Source organism: Cricetulus griseus (assembly GCF_003668045.3).
Source record: "Cricetulus griseus strain 17A/GY chromosome 1 unlocalized genomic scaffold, alternate assembly CriGri-PICRH-1.0 chr1_1, whole genome shotgun sequence".
Taxonomy (NCBI): domain Eukaryota; kingdom Metazoa; phylum Chordata; class Mammalia; order Rodentia; family Cricetidae; genus Cricetulus; species Cricetulus griseus.
Genome location: NW_023276807.1, coordinates 268,965,953 through 268,979,994, shown reverse-complemented (window position 1 = coordinate 268,979,994; position 14,042 = coordinate 268,965,953). Strand labels below are relative to the sequence as shown.

The following is a 14,042-nucleotide window of genomic DNA, read 5'->3' as shown; positions in this document are numbered from 1 at the left end:
GTCTATGATGAATGGGCTCAGTGAGTGTACGAACGATGAATAAATGAAAAGACTTTGCAGTGAGTGAAAAGTGGCTGTTATTCCATGTCAAGTACTCAGGTTACCTTGGAGAAGCAATGACAAATTCTCTCTTTGGAGCGCACGGTATACTCAGCAACACTGGGCTCTGTTTTCATGACAGATTCGTATTTGCTGGTTGCATCTGTGTATCTACAAAACGAGCAACCGAGGAGTCATGGTGAAACTATTTCCATAGCTGTAGAAACCACCCTCCCGTTTCACTATGTATTGCTTAACAAACACAAACGAATGAGCACAATACAGCCTTCAAATACAACTCCTCTAACCTTGAGCTCAGTCCAGAGAGGAACCTTCACCACATGGGCATGGGGACTGGGGGCCCGGTGGGAAGGAGGGTGGTCAGATGACTCAGTGGGTAAAGGTGTTTGTCAGAGACTCACGTGGTAGAGAGACCCATACATTATTGTACAGGACATGCACTTGCCTGTACACACACAGACGTAGTAACAACAATCTAAAACATGGGGCAAGGCCATGTAAGTGGTTGAAAGTTAATGAAGGAACTCAATGCAGCTTCCAGGATTACATCATCCACACTGAAGTGAAACCAGACTGGGAGCTGCTTTAGGGTCATCCCTGCATCTGTAAGCCCAATAAGCGTACCAGTTCCTCACACGAACCTCAGTGTTCCATCACTGGCAAACACCTGCTCATGTTTCCCCAGAAAAAGTTCACAAAAGAGGAGACTGTGTGTGTGTGTGTGTGTGTGTGTGTGTGTGTGTGTGTGTGTGTGTGTGTGTGTGCGCGCGCGCGCGTGCAAGCGCACGTGCGTTCGTACAGGGGGTGTAGGAACAGCACTGGAGATCAAGCCCTCGAATATGTCAATCATGCTACCACTGAGCTGTAGCCCCAACTCCAAAGATTTGCACATGAAAGCAGCAGATTCAATGGGTTAGCTTCAGTGCATGAACACCTAAATAAAGTATAGTAGATACTAACACTATGGAAAATATTAACCAAGAAAGAGGAAATGGTAAATACCCATAGAAGGGTATGGGATTCCAAGATGTTACCGTTTGCAAGACACTGACTGGGGAACTTGGTAAAGCCTTGTCAGGACAGCTACAGAGAAGTGAACAGGGAACTCACAGTCGCCTGACACTAGGCAGTACTGTCAGCAAAGTTCACCTCTCCTTCCCAGCCTATCAGCCCCCGACACCCATTGCTCAAGTAACTCCTACTTTAAGATGAGAATTTTGATGCCTGCCACGTCCCAAGAGCTTTTATCCTGGTCTTCATGCTCAGCCTGGTGAAGGACTCTGCTTTCCTGCTCCCACTCTAGAACTCTGCCGTCAACACTCTGCACTAGCACTTTATACTGACTCTGCATGAAGCTAGAAACCGAGAGACTAAACACTGTAGTCACATTTCTGTACTCTCAGTATATAGTCCAGTGCCTGACACACAAAGTAAGAAACCCGGAAATGCCACGATGCTGCTAGGAACAACACTCTGCAGTTACTGCAACTTACACTTTGCCTGCTTCGTGTAACAGCATATAATCCTGGCGCTCAGTGAGTGCTGTCTAGCCCCTCACCTGGCAGGTAAGGAAAGGCTCTTACCTGCCCTCTCTGATCAGCTCTTCAGCTGACTCGATCAGCTTATTAAGTTTCTTAACTTGCTTATAGTGTGCAAAACACCTTTTGTGATCCTGGTCAAGTTTCAGACATTCACGGACTTCGCTGCTCATGGAATTTAAAAAAGAAACACCACAAGTCAAAACCATTCAACACTTCTCCACATCAAGTAGAGAAATCACCATTAACAAATGCTGACTTCATCATTTGCTATACACATTTATGTATGACATCACGTCATAGACACAACGATTCAAGTGGCATGAAGTTACACATTAAACACTATGTTTTGGTTTAGTAAAAGCATGCTCACTTACTTTAGTTAAGAATATTTCTTGAGGGGGCAGGAGAGATTGCTCAGTGGTTAAGAGCACTGACTGCTCTTCCAGAGGTCCTGAGTTCAATTCCCAGCACCCACATGGTGGCTCATAGCCATCTATAATGAGATCTGGTGCCCTCTTCTGGTGTGCAGGCATACATGGGGGCAGATTGTTTTACACATAATAAATAAATAAATCTTTAAAAAAAAAAGAATATTTCTTGAAAATAAACTGCAGAATTTACATAATACATAAGGGATAATGTAATTTATTAGGATGGATGTTGATATTTTTAAAAATCCTTAATATTTCTATGAAGATAATATGAAAACTGTAGGAAGATTAGCTATGGCTGTCTTGGGAGCTGACCTGAGGGATAACTCATGGTCTCCTAGCTGATAGTAGAGCGTGCTGATTCTGTAAAACGCCTCGGTGTTACCGCTCTTCAGCTTTGCAGCAGCCTTTAAGTCGCTGATGGCTTTCCTGGGTTCTCCTTCCTTCATGAAACAGTCAGCTCGAAGTTCACGCAACTCTGCATCCCAAACACAAACCTTGAGAAACAGAAGAACTAGACTTTGAGAAACAGAGGATGCACAGGGATCCTGTCCCCCCCCCCAACATCCCATCTACATATTTACACACAACACACGCTCAGCTAACATGATCAAGTCAGTATTCTATAAATGGTGTTTCAAATCCTGATATATATAAATGTGACAAACAGAATGTGATAATTTCTCAAGTGTGCTTTTTTAAATCTGAGGGAGGAGATACATACACAGCATGTTACTAAATTATTTGTTGTAAAATGTTACATCCTTGCTTTCTAGATATTAAATCCTCATTTTAAAAAAGAAAAAAATTAACATGGAAGACTTCACTATTCCTGTTTTATGAAAAGTCCACTACACTCACTGAACACAGCAGATTCTTCCAGAGACCCCAAGCTCACCAACAGGGCCTGTACATTGTTTTCCTCAGAGTTTCTAACATTATGTCAACTTTTCATAAACTTTTATATATGTGTGCATATGTACACATATACATATGTACACATACATATATAAACTGAAATCAATACTAAATATGAATTAAATACTGACAATGAGATAGGCCCAAATGGACAATCTAGCAGCAAGAAAGTGAAAATTATAGTTTTATGTTTCTTTAATAAACTATAAATAAAATAATTTAGTAAAGCAAGACTTCTGCACCACATCACATGATTCCCTCTGTAAAATTATCAAATAAGGGCTAGCACGATGGTTTAGTAGATGAAGTGTTCCCCACATAAAGGTGGAAGAAGACAGCTGACTCCACAGGATTAATCTCTGGCCTCTACAGGTGCATCACAGTACACACAACCACACACACCATCTCATACACACAAATAATGAATTTTAGATTATCAAAGAAATGCCCATTTTCCACATATCACATTATTGACTGCCAATAATAAGTCAAAGAGCTGTGAAAATGGTAACTATATTGATTATTTCCATTTAGGCTTTCTTCTGAAATCATCTGCCATTAAATCCTCCTGAGGCAAGGAGACCCTAAACTTTATGCTTCCTATTAGAACAATCTGTATCCGGGCACTCTTTCTCTGCTTACTCTTCTAGAAATTTCTCATTTTAAGCATTTTTCTCTTTCCAAACACCATGTTTCCTTTTTCTTAAAGTAATTCATCTTTTACCTAGCATAATATTTATCTATCATGATATTCTCCAAATTTAAAAGGGGGAGCAAACCAAGCAGTGGCTGAAATATGTCCTTCTTGGCCAGGTGCAGTGCTGCACAGCTTTAATCTTGGCACCTGGCAGGCAGAGTGAGGAGATCTCTGTGAGTTCAAGGTCAGCTAGGGCTACCTGGAAGACCCTGCCTCAAACAACAACAACAAAACATATCGTTCTCACTTCACAGCACACCAGCTTTTACTAAGAACCTTCCATTACAGGAAGGTTACAAGGACCAATCAGCTAAAAGCCCTTCTTGGTTTTGGCCATATCTAAACAATATGCCTTATTCTAAAAGCTGTGCCTGGTTCATCAGCTGCGGGACTAAGACACTCACCTCCAAAATCATATCAAGGAAGCTTATAGCAGCGCTGTAGTCGGCACTTTCGAAGGCATCAAGGGCTTGTGAGCGCAAACGCTGCATCTCATCTGACTTGACAAGCTGAGACTGCGCTTCCTTCTCTTCATTTTCACTTGGATTAGACTTGAGCTACAAGCAGAACAATGAAATAAGCAAGCCTTAATCTCTAAGTCCAGCACCTACAGTCTACACGCAGATCTGGTCATTCGAAACACCATGGCACAGACACGGCACAGCACAGAGCTGCACAGCAGAACCAGGCCACGCCCAAATTCTAGCCCATCAAACTGAGATGATACAAAGGGTGGCTTACTTCAGTTGGGTTGTTCGTTATACAGTAGCAGGTGACTGTATAAGCAGGTTTTGCCCTTTCTCACTGACAAAGTTGTGACTATTTCTATGCATATTCTCTGACTGGATGGTGTTTGTGGCACGGTCTGCTTGTCACAGTACAATGCAGAGAGTAAGTCCGTGCTCTCCTCCTTCCTGCCAGCATCAGGGCTCCAGGGACTGAACCAGGCTTGACAGCACGTGGCTTTACCCACTGTGCCTTTCATCAGCCCCTTTATGGTTACTTGAAAATAAACCCTAAATGAATACGTTACTTCCCCAAATCCTACATTAATTGCTTTTCTATATACTGTGCATATTCTATATACTTTGACAACAGAAAAACAGTACCGCGTATCTGGGTATTGCTAGTATTCCCAAGTGGAACTACGGGCAGACACGGTTAAAGTGTAGGTTTCCTTTCAGTGCTGGGGCCTGAGCGCAGGGCCTCACTCATGCTAAGCCTGTGCTCCACCACTGGATTATACTCTTAGCCCTTTGTGACAGCTCTGTGTCAGTATGGGGAGCTGTAGCAGTCACGGACTCCCTTCCCCCAAACGTGCAATCCTAGGTGCAACCCCAGCCCTGGAAACAACTCAACACACAATGAGGAAAGGTTACAAAAGAAATCCTTTTCCCCTTGAATTACACATCAGCCAACTGTAAAATGTGGACATGCTCTATTCAAGTGAGTTACAGCAATTAAAGTCCCCAAATATGACTGGTAATAAAGGCGGAATTTAATGGGGCCCTAATGCTTATCTGGGTAATCTGAACTTTTAGGTTATGCACACACAAAGTAAAGGCAAGTGACATACTGGGGAGAGGTTATGAACATGTTATCAGAAAGGCATAAATAAATACTTAAGTGATAGCAGTAAGTTACACAACTCAAAAACAAGAACAGCTCTAAGTAAACAGGCAAGTCGTTGACAATGAAGAAATCACAAGCAGGTACATGGGATCACACTCCACACCACTTGCTGTCAGGGGAAGGCAATGGAAACCACAGAGCTGCCTACCAACTTACCCTCATTAGGAACACCACTGCAGGGCTTAGATCTAGAATGTTACCTCAAAGGTGGGGGGGTGGGGGTGAGGGGAGGTCCCTGCAAGCATCATGGCCTTCATCAAATCCATGTGCAGAGAGGGAAGAAGGAAAGCCCTGCTCGGCCCCACTTAGTGCTGGTTCAAACTTCTGGAGTCTGACACCAGGTCAGATTATTTAAATAAGGTTCAATTTTCGGGGAAAATGTTTCTTGGTAACAATTATACCAATGCCATGTGCGTGGTAAAGCTTTTTGCATAGTCCATGTGACATCCCCTCTAAGGATGGTTCTGCTGAAGGAGAAACAAGCTGAAGATGGAGGTCTTCCGACAGCACTCTGGGGGGTTCGGCTGACATCTGGCTCTACAGACAGTCAAGGTCACCAGGTGTTTAACAACACCCACTGCCAGATTTCCGGGTGGAAAACAGGTATTCATTGCTTCAGTTAAGGAGAGAACCCTGAGTGACTAACATCCTGGTTTCTCCAATGCTTGTCTGGGCACCCTCATCACCTCTACTAATAGTCCCACGTGTTAAAGGGACTGCTGACTAACCCTTGGCTTCATACACTGGAAACCGTCAGAGACAGGGGCCAGAAGATTGAGGCCACTGGAAGCACTCTGCAGGGCTGTGAGCCGACTGTTTCCTAGAAAGGCTTCCCTCACCATGATGAGCCACATCACAACAGGGGCGACAACAGGGGCCAAACAGCCAGGGACTGAAACAGGACAAACAAGCCACTCTTCTTTCTAAGCTATCCCATGTACTTTGTTATAGTCAGAGAGAATACCCAGCTAACACAGCGAGCAGAAAGTAGGTGTCTGTTGTAACAGAAAAGGAACCCCACTGGCAGAAACATAATTTTAGGAAACAGTATGTAGGTTTTGAAAACAGTTAAAAATACAACTACTATATGACCTGGTAATCTTCTCCCTGGATAATAGGGAAATGAAGCCATCACTTTGTAAAGCTACCTACACTGTGCACAACAGCCAAGATACAGAGACAACCTATCTACTGTTAGCCCTGCGATGTCCCCATGGCTGTGTTCAGTACAATCTCTGAAAGTTTAAATTCCTTCCAAATGATGTGTGTGTGCTCAGTCACTACTAATAGAGAGTTTATTAAATAAATTACCAAAGATTGAAACTTGATTTTAAAATTAAATTGCAATTGGCAGTTATTTACTAAACATCAAATTTTTACTATAACCAAAATACAGGTTTTCCTTATATGATGTTGGTAAGAATGAAAATCAGTAGAGAGCCACTGTGGAAACAGTTTGGAGGTCTTCCAAAGGCTAAAAAATAGACCTAAATATGATCCAGTTATGTACATATTTGAAGGAAAATAAGTCAGCATACAGACACCTGAATGCCCATGTCCGCTGTGACACTATTCACAAAGGCCAAGATAGTCAGCATAGATGCTCACCAACAGATGGACGGATTAAGAAATAAATGGTATATATACACAATGGAGAATTACTAGTCATAAAGGATGAGGCCATGCTATTTGCAGACTGGCTGGCCAGAAGGTTCCAAGATCAGCCTTTCTGCACTCCCCCAGCACTCAGAGCACAGGTGCACAATGTCATGCCAGCTTCGACACGGTGCCAGGTCCTCGAGGCACCAATAAGCACCTGACCCATTTCAAACATCTTCACAGAAACAGGCACATCATCCATCAAGTTAGTACACAAATCTGCCTTCCTCTTGAATAAATGGTAAAAAGACATGGACACCAAAGAATTGTTTTAAAATAAATTCCACTACTCATTGTCAGTAGGTGTGATGGGGAGGTCTTTCTGTGTATATGGTTGTCTTATTGGTTGATAAATAAAGTACTGTTGGCCAATAGAAAAGCAGGTTAGGCAGGATGAGAAGTCAAGGAGGATTCTGGGAAATGTAGTAGAGAAGTCTTGTAATACAGGCAGGAAGTGACATAGCAGGCAGGCCCGTATATAAGCAAGGGCAAGAAGGAAGTCATTCCTTTTTTTCTTCCTCTTGCTCTCTGCTCTGGAGCTGCCATGTGATCCCGGCATAAGAAGACACCAGCAACTGGCATCCAATAAGATAATATTTATGAATGATACTTAAGACTGAGCTAGCAAGTAAGAAATCCTAGTCAGTTGGCCAAGCAGCATTTGTACTTAATATAAACTCTGTATGTTACTTGGGACCTTAACGTGGCAGCGGGCAGAACTCGGGTGGCCTGGCAAAAAGCGTACACTCGCCAGCGGGCCTTGGGCATAAAGACTTATCGTTACATAGGTGTGTGTTTGTATGCCTGTTTTATACATACGTATACCCAGGATTATGTAACAAGCTATTGGGTGAAAGGGTCACTAGGAAAAGTGTTCAAGAGGCCCTGCTTAGAGTCCATGAAGCATGTTTCAGTGACATTTCTAGACTCTCACGTAGGCCACGTTAAAGTAAGTGGGCCTCCAACTGAATAGGATTGTACATCAACTGTGCATTTCATCTTCCAACTGTTGACACAATTCTTTGATGCCAGTCATTAAATCTTCATTTAGAAACTGTAATTCATATATATATATATATATGTATATATGTATGTATGTATGTATGTATATGTATGTGTATATACACACACACACACACACACACGCGCGCGCTTCTTTTTTAGCTATAAAATTACCATTAAATACCTTATTGCAAAGAAAAATCAATTCTTTGTCTCTGAATGACACACTCCCGGCACCAGCACTTACCACTCTCTTGAAATCCTCTTCAGCTTCATCAAGTTTCCCTTGTTTGAGTAGTAAGTGGCCTCTCTGTAACCTTGCCTGGGAGGAAGAAGAGGGGCTGTCCTAAGTACGGGGATTTCTAAATGTTCTTTAAACACAAAGAATAAAATTAAAAATGTAATCAACTTACTAGTATCCATTTTTCCATGTTTGACTTAGCACTAAGACTAATTCCTATAGCTTCAGAATGTGTACAACTTTTATTAAAATATGTTTTCTCTAAAAGTTGTTTGTTCAACCCAAAGAAATCATAAGCAAGGTTATTGGATGAGGAGGGCTCTCTTTTGTTTGTTTAAGATAAGGATTCTTCTGAGAGTGTAAGAATGTCCTGGAACTAGACAATGATAATGACTATACACTCAAAAAAGAACCACAGAAAAGTTTAAAATGTGCATTTTATGGCACAAAAATTGTAAACATTTTTTTTAAACGAGGCTGGGTATCAAACACAGGGCCTCATAAAGGTGAATGACACCAGGTTCAACCTTCAAGCAACATCCCAGGCGCTATATATTAATTTTAAAAAATATTTTTGACCTCATTCCAACTTTTTTCCGCTTAAAGTTGCAGAGACCATCAAAGCTCCAGAAATAGGTTTGCTTTCCATTAACCCTTCAGTGTATTTACTATAATGTCTGATATTCCTCTTACTCTAAACGTATCATCCCAGTTCTTGGCAACACACACCTATCTCTGATGACTAATTCCTTCTAAAACAGAAACGACACTGACATTCCAGCTCAGTTTATGTATTACTGTTACAGAACATAAAGTTTCCCTCATCCTCTATTAAGTACACACAAAAAAAGGACAATTAAGGCCATTTCAGCTAGCCAATTAATAATCACACTGCTAAGAAAACAGGTTGCTTAGCCTCTGTGAAAGCTGGCAGTCAGCTGTAGCAAATCAAGTCAACAAAAATATGGCAGTTGGAAATTTTATCTTAAAACAATAACACAGCAATATTTCAAATCAAACACACTACACAGTCAGCTCAAATCCTTTTAGGAATATAGGAAATATAAACAATGTCTACAACATTAATTAGTTAATTAATTAGTTAATTGATCTGAAAGGCCCTTGTGAGTATTCTGCTGATGAAAGTCTTAGATGAGAAATACTCCACACAGGTTCAGGTATTGAATCCTGCCATTCTGGAATCAGTGAAGACTGCAGGCGGCAGGGCCTACCTAAAGGAAGCAGGGCACAGGGTACCCTTGGGTTAGGGGCCTTATCTTATCCTGCTCCCTCTGTGGTAGCCTGTCTCACCACAGGCCCACAGTCAGGCAGCCAAGGACTGCGGACTGAACCCTGAAAGCTCTGAAGCCATGAGTCAAAGCGAATCTCTCTTAAGTTGTTGATGTCAGCTACGTCATTACATTGATGAAACTCATGCACCACCACAGTCCCGGTACAACCGTGACAGGCAGGCCACCCACAGGATGGGAGACGGAAGCTCCTGGACCTCCAAAGCTTGTGTGCGTGCGCACGGCCTCCAGGGAGAGCCTGCTGACACTGCTCGGGACCCACAGAGCAGCTGCACTCTCCCTGCCTCACGCTGCAGTGACTGACCGCTGTCAGGCTGCAGAATCCTGTCACTTCAGCCTCAGGTCTCTCTCTCCATGCCCTGAATTCCATCCTTCACACACATCTGTCTTTCTAAACCACAGAGCTAATACCGTCAGGCTTCTGGAAAAAATATCACTTAGTATACCCTGTTACTCTTCCATACAAACCCTTGTCTTGGTTTTGCTTTTGCTGAGAAAGGGGCCCTCTGCATAGCCCCGACTGTCCTGGAACTCATTATGTAGACCAGGCTACCCTTGAGCTCAGAGACAAGCATGTCTGCCTCCAGCAGGCCTCTGCCTACCATGTGCCTACCATTAAAGGCATGAGCACAGGCTTAATTCCAAGCTGTTATTACTGCTGTTACTGAGACAAAATCTGTCTACGGTACTCAAGCAGACCTCAAGAGCCTGGGCTCAAGGGCTCCTGCCTTTACCTCCCAGCTGGCTGGAACCATAGCTATGTGCCACTAGGAAGAACAAGTGGAACAGTTTGAACTTCTCATTTGCCACCCCACACATGACAGCTTCAGTACCTTTCAGCAATGCCAAGGGTGCCAATACTCACTACGGGAAACCCATCACCCCTTCCCATTTCCCTTCAACTCCCCATTAAGCAAGTTTAGGTGCACTTACTGCAGTGAAATCCATCTTCAGTTCAATCACTTTAGTTAAGTCGGGCAGTGCGGCTTTGGATTTCCCCATGGCTAAGAAGACAGTAGCTCTGCGATAGTATGCAATGTAGTTGTCAGGATCACCATCTGAAAGTGGAAGTAATACATATTAACTTTCTGTAACTTATTCTTGACAAAGTCATCTCAGAGAATTCTATTAACAATGACAGGCAGACCCTTCCTTCCCCCTCCGCCTCCCTGACCTCTCCTGAGTCCTACACCAGCCCAAGGTCCCCATCACCCCAGAATCTCTCAGCTGCACAGAGTGGTCCCGCCTGCATAGAATGGACCCGCCCAGACAAGAAGGACCTCCATGAGTCTGGAAACACCTCACTCTTCCTTCCCCCTCTGCCGCCACAAACTCTCCTGAGTGAGGAGACTACCAGGAGAGGCAAGGTCCTGGCCCATACATACCAACGGGTGACAACAGGAGATAGAGACACCCCCCTGCCTCCACTGGAAGAAGAGATGGGAAGAAGGCAGAATGAGAACACACTCAACAGAAAGACCGACATGACACCACCAGAGTCTAGGGACTCCACACCAGCAAGATCTGAAAAGCACAACACAGAGGAGGAAGAAAAGACAGACCTAAAAATCTACTTCACGAAGGTGTTCAAGACCCATAAAGAAGAAACAAGAAAATCTCTTAAAGAAATAGAAGAAAAAACAAACAAAAAAATTCAAGAAATAAGTAATTCTCTTAAAGAATCTAAAGAAAAAACAACCAAACAAATGAAGGAAGCACTGGAAACAGTTTCAGGATATAAGGATGTGAGTATAACCAATAGAATCCAAGAGATGGAAGAGAGAACCTCAGGTGCTGAAGACTCGCTGGAGGATAGACAGTCACTGACCAAGGAAACCTCAAGTCCAGCAAATCTCTAACACAAAATGTCCAGGAAATATGGGACACCATGAAAAGGCCGAACCTAAGAATAATAGGTATAAAAGAAGGTGAAGAAATACAGCTCAAAGGTACAGAAAACATACAACAGAATCATAGAAGAAAACTTCCCAACCTACAGAAGGATATTCCTATGAAAGTACAAGAAGCTTACAGAACACCAAACAGACTGGACCACAAAAAGAAGTCTCCTCGACACATAATAATCAAAACACAAAACTTACAGAATAAAGAGAAAGTATTAAGAGCAGCAAAGGAAAAAAGTGAAGTAACATATAAAAGCAGACCAATCAGAATCACACCGGACTTCTCAATGAAAACTGTGAAAGCCAGAAGGTCCTGGATAGCTGTCCTACAAACACTAAGGGAGCCTGGATGTCAACCCAGACTACTTACTGTACCCAGCAAAACTTTCAATCACTATACGTGGAGAAAACAAGATATTCCATGACAAAACCAGACTTAAACAATACATATCCACAAATCCAGCACTAGAGGGAAAACTCCAACCCAACGAAGATGACTACACTCACAAAAACGTTTACAGGCAATAGATAATCCAACTTTACCAAGCAGGAAAAGAAACAGGCAGGCAAAATCCATACACAATGACACTACCAACATCAAATCCAAAACAAACAAGAACCAATAATCAATGGACATTAATATAGCTCTATGTCAATGGTCGTAACCTGCCTGTAAAAAGATACAGGCTAACAGAATGGATATGAAGACAGAATCCATCCTTGTGCTGTACACAAGAAACATACCTCAACTTCAGAGAGAGGCATTACCTCAGAGTAAAGGGTTGGGAAAAGATTTTTCCAATCAAATGAGCCCAAGAAACAAGCTGGTGTAGCAATCCTAATATCTAACAAATTAGACTTCAAACTAAAATCAATCAAAAGAGATGAAGAAGGGCATTTCACACTCATCACAGGAAAAGTCCATCAAGTTGAAGTCTCAATCCTGAACATCTATGCCCCAAATATGAAGGCACCCACATTCGTAAAAGAAACATTACTAAAGCTCAAACCACACACAAAACCACACACACTTATAGTAGGAAACTTCAACACCCCTCTTTCACCACTAGACAGGAGTGCCAGACAGAAACTTAACAAAGAAACAAAGGATCTATCAGTCATTATGACCCAATTGGGATTAACAGAAATCTATAGAAAATTCCTTCCAAACACAAAAGAATACACCTTCTCAGTGCCACATGTAACCTTCTCTAAAATTGACCACATAGTTGGCAACATAGCAAACCTCCACAGATACAAAAAATTGAAATAACCCCCTGTATCTTATCAGACCACCATGCTTTAAAGTTACAATTCAACAGCAATACAAATTGCAGAAAACCTACAAATTCGTAGAAATTGAATAACACCCAATTACACCATTCCTGAGTTGAGGAAGAAATAAAAAGTGAAATTAAAGACTTCCTAGAATTTAATGAGAATGTAGACACAACATACCCAAACTTATGGGACACTCTGAAAGCAGTGCTAAGAGGAAAGTTCATAACACTAAGTGTCCACATGAGGAAACTGGAGAAAAGTCACATTAGAGAATTGACAGAACAATTGAAAACTTTAGAGCAAAAAGAAGCAAACTCACAACAGAGGAGTAGAAGCCAGGAAATAATCAAACTGAGGGTTGAAATTAATAAAGTAGAAACTAGAAAAACATTACAAAGAATCAATGAAACAAAGAGTTGGTTCTTTGAGAAGATCAACAAGATAGACAAACCTCTATCCAAAATAACCAATAGGCAGAGAGACAGCATGCTGATTAACAAAATCAGAAACGAAAAGGGGGGGATATAATAACGGACATTGAGGAAATCCAGAGAATCTTCAGGTCATACTTTGAAAACCTGTACTCCACAAAAGTCGAAAATCTAAAGGAAATGGACAGTTTCCTGGATAGATATCACTTACCAAAAGTAAACCAAGAACAGATAAGCAGTTTAAATCGACCTATAACCCCTAATGAAATAGAAGCAGTCATCAAAAGCCCAGGGCCAGATGGCTTCACTGCAGAATTCTACCAGAAATTCAAACAACAGCTAATACCAGTACTCCTCAAATTGTTCCACACAATAGAAGCAGAAGGGGCATTGCCAAACTCTTTTTACAAGGCTACAATCACTTTGATAACCAAGCCACGCAAAGATACAACTAAAAAAGAGAACTACAGACCAATATCCCTCATGAACATCGATACAAAAATACTCAACAAAATATTGGCGAATAGAATCCAAGAACACATCAGAAAAATCATCCACTATTTTCAAGTAGGCTACATCCCAGGGATGCAAATATGGTTCAACATATGAAAATCCATCAATGTAATCCACCATATAAACAAACTGAAAAAGAAAAACCACATGATCATCTCACTAGATGCTGAAAAGCCTTTGACAATATCTAACATCCCTTCATGATAAAGATCTTGGAGAGAACAGGAATAACAGGAACATATCTAAACATGATAAAAGCAATATACACCAAACTAACAGCCAACATCAAACTAAATGGAGAGAAACTCAATGCAATTCCTCTAAAATCAGGAACAAGACAAGGCTGTCCACTCTCTCCATATCTCTTCAATATTGTACTTGAAGTTCTAGCTAGAGCAATAAGACAAGAAAAGGAGATCAAA

At 41.8% G+C, this 14,042-nt stretch overlaps 1 protein-coding gene across 1 annotated transcript in view; it reads right to left on the bottom strand.

The window, feature by feature from the left end:
• The window catches only part of Dnajc3 (DnaJ heat shock protein family (Hsp40) member C3), a 37,187-nt gene that overhangs the window by 8,498 nt on the left and 14,647 nt on the right, over positions 1-14,042 (bottom strand). Inside the window, exons 3-8 of the mRNA XM_027393923.2 lie at positions 10,425-10,549; positions 8,188-8,262; positions 4,052-4,204; positions 2,348-2,529; positions 1,644-1,763; positions 105-210 (exon numbers count right to left, since the gene is read on the bottom strand). Of these exons, the coding sequence (XP_027249724.1) occupies positions 105-210; positions 1,644-1,763; positions 2,348-2,529; positions 4,052-4,204; positions 8,188-8,262; positions 10,425-10,549 (761 nt within the window). The remainder of the gene's footprint in view (positions 1-104; positions 211-1,643; positions 1,764-2,347; positions 2,530-4,051; positions 4,205-8,187; positions 8,263-10,424; positions 10,550-14,042) is intronic.